At 40.6% G+C, this 5,986-nt stretch overlaps 1 protein-coding gene across 1 annotated transcript in view; it reads right to left on the minus strand.

Moving 5' to 3' along the window:
• Positions 1-5,630, minus strand: part of LOC309407372 (putative oxidoreductase ZK1290.5) — a gene marked incomplete at both ends in the record, with an annotated part of 45,341 nt that extends 39,711 nt beyond the window's left edge. The window contains one exon of the mRNA XM_082002874.1: positions 5,546-5,630. Coding sequence (XP_081859000.1) covers positions 5,546-5,630 — 85 coding nt within the window. The remainder of the gene's footprint in view (positions 1-5,545) is intronic.
• Between the last annotated feature and the right edge of the window lie 356 nt (positions 5,631-5,986).

Consider the following 5,986-nt stretch of genomic DNA (forward strand, 5'->3'; position numbering starts at 1 on the left):
ACATCTTGTCAGGAAATCACATGCTATTTGGCCACCCCCCAAATCTAATTACTAGTGTGTCATCCACCCATGTCCCGTCCCGCCCCCCCCCCAAAGAAAAAAAAACACACACAAAAAACCTTTTCTAATGGGAATATAACTACCGTATCAGAGGGATGAAGATGGTTTCACTAAAGAGAGACAGAAGAAGCCTTAAAGAAATATCTACAATTGGTGTTTTCGGGACCTTTTGTAACAAGGGAAATTTTTTTTTTTTAATGGAATAAAGAATTCATAGAAGTCATATTGGTAAAGTTCATGAACAAATCAAATACTTTTTATCACTACGAGACTTTATCAAGTTTCTCTCATATCACAAAGCCTTCCAACAAAGAGTGAAGCCAAGAGTTTAACCATTCTATGACCTTGAAAAAGCTTCCTAATGTTTCAGTTACAGGAATAAAAACCCTTGTGCTACCGAATTATATACAAATGCTTTAGAAGGTAGCATTTTTACTCCTCAGACTTAAAAAAAAAAAAAAAAAAGAAAAAAAAGAAAAAAAAAGGAAGTCACAACTTTCTAAGTGAGGGCTTCCTACTTAACAGAACTAAGCATGAACAGTACAAAGTGTGTGCATTTTTCTTTCGAAGCATGAAGAGAATATTATGTGCACCACTTTGACAAGTGACCCACTTCTGAGGATGTTGCTTTAGATAAGCACCAAGTATCCTGTAGTTAAATTAATATAATGTAAGAGTATGTAATTCTGTACTGTAGTACAAGGACTCTAAGTATGCAATTCTTGGACATGCGTATCTCCTATGAAAAAGTATCACTACACCAACTTCAAAACAGTGTCATTTTATAAGAGTTATTTGCCCTATATTTCTGAAACACTACTAAAGTAAGTCTTGCAAATATGGAGAAAAATTATAGCTGTCTTACTAGCAAGATAGTGAATGCATCCATTTTCTAAAGCAATCTAAAGCCACTATGAGGTAATCTACTCTCTGGGTCATATCTTTACACCTGTATCAAGTATTAGGGCCAAAATGCCAATCCATTTTAGACTTAAGCCTATTCTAGTTGAAAGAAGCCTTTATAATGAAAATTGTCATTGACTGTAAACAAGCCTGACACTCTGCATATGAATAATACTGGCTAACACACAATTGTTAGAATTGAACCATAAGAAACAAAGTTATCAACCGTTTTTATAATAATGCAATAAACAAGGGCTAGAATATTTTTATTTGTTAATTAAAACTTTAGCTATTCAGCATATTTCTAACACAAAGGTGGGCTGCCTTATAATGATCAGTAGGTGTCTTAGGAAAGTCAGCTTGTTTTACTATTACTAGTAGACTTGTCTTTCTGCTGGACACAAGACAGATACAACACAGTATGAATATGCATGTAAGTAAATACAGAATTTTGGATTTACAGAATTTGGCATGTTATTCCAAGTAACCTTTCAGACTGATCATAAATTTTGTATAATACATAGCCTCCTCTGGTGTACAAATGCATCTTCCTCACTAGGTATTTTAATGGAAACGAATCCTCCTCACCAAGAACACTTTGTGTAAGTGTTCTACTTACAGAACACAGAGCATCAGAAAGAGAATGGTAATCCAACAAAAGACCACTTAACCTCCTCCCTTCCCATCTCCCCTTTTGCATCAAACCTTGACCAACTTATTAAACTTCTCCTATACAACTCTGTAAGCCAAAGCAGCTGTGACACAGAAACCCATTAAAAAAAGAAAACTCAGTTAAAAAAACATCACCACAACACCTTTTGACAACTGAAGCTTGAACAGAAAGAGCAGATATTTTTGACAGAATACTATCCTATGCTGCTGTTGCACTCTCTCTCAAGTAACATGTTCTGGCTGAGAAAAGCATTACATGTCTCCTACTCCAGCTCTCAGCTGCTACGAAAAAGGTTTCATCACTTGCAAATAACTTGCATATCTATCTGAGCTGCCTCCCAGTTGACAAGACTGGATAGTTGCAACCATCTTAACACAGCATATTATCTCTCTCTCAAGCTTTTAGAAAGATTATCTAGCAACAGAGGCAACATACATATCTGTCCTCTCAAAGACAACTTTTCATAGATAACAATTATGTCTGCCTGTTTAGAAGGATAAGAAGTAACAAAGAAACAACCAAATCTTAAATTCTACAGAAAATGGCCTTGCAGAAAACGCATCCTCACTGAAGAAAGTTCTGAGTAAATTTTTTGCACTGTAAACATTAGTTAATGCAGTAAGGTTGTAAGAAAAATAAGCCATTAATTTGTAAAAGAGTAGTTAAGTGGGAACACCTACCATAAATAAAGATCTCATTCTGTTAGGCTGCATATCATGGTATTTATAGCTTGACCACAAATGCAAGTGTGGCAAGTCTTGAGCTTCCCTCCTCCCCCCCGCTTCTTTTCTTAAACCCGCAATGTTCTGCAGCATATATCAAGGGTTTCTTAAAATTACCTGACTGGTTCCTATCTATTACGAGATCTTCAAAAAGCCGCAGAATGTATAGGCAATATGTCAAAGTGTTACTCTAACAAGACAAGAATAGGTAAGTGAAGTCAAAGAACCAAACCCCGCTGTTCATGACACCACTGTAAGTCAAGAGCAGCTCCTTGAACGCCATACCTGACAGAAGTTATTGAGCCAGAAAATGTCAAACTCAATTCTCTTGATCTTCTATGTTGCTACACATTTACTGTGGTTTGAGTTCAGGCTTGACAATCAACTACTAAGTACTTACTAATGTAACAAAAGGACAGCAAGCAGCATGCTACTTGATACAGAGTGCAAAGGAGTTTTGATGTCAGTTTACTTTCTAGTCAGCTTATTCTTCCAATCACCTAACAAATGTATTGCAATCTCCAATTAAAAAAGCAAACAACAGTGTTTGTGCAGATAGTGTGAAATATAGTTCAGCATATACAGAAACAGTGGACATAAGATAACAGAGTCCATTCCCTAAAAAATACTATTTACATTTTTTTTAAATTTTTGTAAAAAATCTCTAAGTTAACTAAATTGGCAAAATGTGTTCCAGATTAAAACACACAAACACCCCACCTACCCAAAACAGTGAGAGGGAAAAAAAGTAATTTTGAACAACATAGGCCCTTTTGCTCATTATATGGGGACTGCGTAAAGGACAGCTGCATCAAGTATTCTTAAGGTTAATAGATAATGAAATAACAAATTCATACACTGGGCATATACATACCACATTTTTATGAACATGTGTTCGCACATAAATACATTGCAAAAGCAGTTATCAACATTTTGTAGACTTTTAAATTATTTGCTTTAATTTTTTTGGCTGATGATGCTGAGTTGCTAAGACTTTTTAACAGCTCAAATATGTGCAGCTCAAATGACTTTGGGTACTCCAAAACAAGCATTACAAGCTCCATCTATTCACTTACTGTTTCTGGATGAAAAAACAGCCCTGTTAAAATGAAAGGCCAACTCCTATTGACTTAAAGTGGCTTAATAGGGTCTAAAATCCACAGCTCCAATTTTGCCTTCCTTTATACTAATGAAAATCCTAAATAATTGCCGTGAAGTCAGTACACACTCATAGGATAAAGATGAAAAGAGCACAAGGGTCATTTCGTTTTATAGCTTAGCTTGATACTTTTGTGACTGATTAAGTCCAGTGTTACAAAGAACATAAGTGCCTTTGATTTGTATGTTTATGTAAAATAGTGGAAAACCTGGGATATCAAATTGACCCACGATAAAACTGCATCATGAAAGACTGACTGGGAAGGGCATTCATGTTTTAGAATATATTACAAATGAAAGAGGCTTCTGGAATGACTGCTAAGAAGAGACAGAAAGAGATGCTCAAATACTGTGCCAAAAGACTCTGAGGCTTTAATCATGAGACAAATTAACTCTTTACTTTTACAAGAAATGAAAACTCATGTCAACTACATACCAACACAATATTCAAAAACGCCAGAAAAATCTGATCAATTATGCAATGGTCATTGGTATGTGCATGATACCTGTCTGCCTCTGTGGCACACCTTCCAGGCACTCTTTGCTACACCTCCTGTTTTGGGAAAGTTAATGGTCTCTTTATCTGTTATGCCTATAGCATGGAGAGTGCTCTAACACCACCAAATTACTGGTATTAACCCTCCTCTGCTCACACAGTCCTATGCTGACTTGGAACAATGGCTTTTAACCATTTAACAGTCTGTCTCTTTTGAACCACCAGCAAATACACCAATTAGATGGATTTGGAATTCAGAATAGCATAAAGACAATAGTCCTACGTTTGCCCAACTAAAAGTTTTCTGCTGCAAGCCAAGCTTGAGTTTACACCACAGTTCAGTAAAAAAGAAAACCCTTTTCCCCTCTTCTCAAATAGCTAAGGGAAAATAAATTCTTTTAAAAAGAAAAAAAGGAAAAAAAAATCCTTCTTTCAAGTTTCACAGACACTTTCATGCCCAATTTCTCACTGCAGGAGTGTATTCTGGTTAGCCTGTAGTCTTGTTTTGCTAGGACTGAATGCAATAGCTTTCCTGAACTATCACTAGCATTAATTCACACAACTAACATGCTCTTATAAGGACTCTTATAATAAATTTTTGATGCTCTTATAATTTTTTCCCCAGGTTCACATTTTAGAAAACAAATTCTTTAAGAGTTTCTTTAAGATTCTATTGCAGAACTTCTCACGGCACAATTGATAACAAAAGTAAATGTAAATTATAAAAAAGTTAATTTCTCTTTCCATTTTCATATTTTCAAGCATTTTTTCTCCTAAAAACATATTAAAAATGCCATACACATTTGTATGAGCAGCAAAAACGTGCATTTGTTAAAGTTCAATATAGTTGAATTGAACAATTCAATGTCACCAAACCTTGGTTTTCAAAAAGAAAAAAGAATAATCACACAACAGATTCTGATGCACTGCCAGGGTTTGACAGTACTTGGATTCTTTCAGTACACACACAGGCCATGTGTTCCTGCAACCACAAGGCACAGAGTTCACACAGGCCTTCTGACTAACATGAAGCTGAGATTCCAACTCAGGCTTTTGACTGCAACAGGTGCTGCTGACAAAAAACACCTTCCAGTAAGATTAATTCAGGCTCAAAAATCTGCTTTAAAGAGAAGTCTGCTCCCAAGCCTTATAAAAAAACCCCACTGAATAAGACCTTGGGGGAAGCGGGAGGAGAGATTTGTACACCCAAGCAGAAAAGCACCTGCTCTCCAGCTCGCCTTGCTGCGGGGCGACCGGAGGAGGCCCAGAAGGTCCCATTTAACAGGACCATGCAGATTCACCCAACCATGAATAAGCCTTTGGAGCTCGAAGACTGCCGAGCTCAGCGCAGGCAGCCTCAGCCTGCCCTGAGGCGAACCCGGGTGTGGGCCAACGGTAGAGCCAAACCCCCACACACCGGCCTGGCCTTGCGGTGAGCCCCCGCCACCTCACAACGTCTCTTAGAGGGAGGCGTCCCCGGCGCGAGTTTCGACCAGGCCCGCTGCCGGCTCCGCCGCGTGGCGCGGCACTTACCGAGCCCCAGCACCGGGATACTCCGGCCGTTAGCGAGCGGCAGCGCGGGGCAGCCGCGCGCCCCGCCCCCCTCCGCCGCGGCCATGCTTCACGGCCGAAGCTCGCGCGCTCCCCACCACGGGGGACTACGGCTCCCGGCAGCCCCTGCGGCCGCCGGGAGCCGCAAAGCGCGGAAGGGGCGTGGCCGCTGGTGGCGGCGCGGCCAGTGGGCGGCAGGTGGGAGACTGGCCGGCGGCGGGTAGGCGCGTCCGGGCGCGTGTGAGGCGGGAGGGAGCGAGGGAGGGGTCGCGCCCGGGCGTGAAGGGGCGAGTGGCAGGAGCGGGGAGGCGTGGGGCGAGGAGGCGTGGGCGAGGCCTCGGCGGCGTGTTGATCCCCATTTCCCTGCCGTGATAGGTGGCGGCGGCGGCAGTGGGCCTGGCGGCTGTAACGGCCTCCCCAAGC

The sequence above is a fragment of the Phaethon aethereus genome (assembly GCF_964289735.1).
Source record: "Phaethon aethereus genome assembly, chromosome: 8".
NCBI classification, from domain to species: domain Eukaryota; kingdom Metazoa; phylum Chordata; class Aves; order Phaethontiformes; family Phaethontidae; genus Phaethon; species Phaethon aethereus.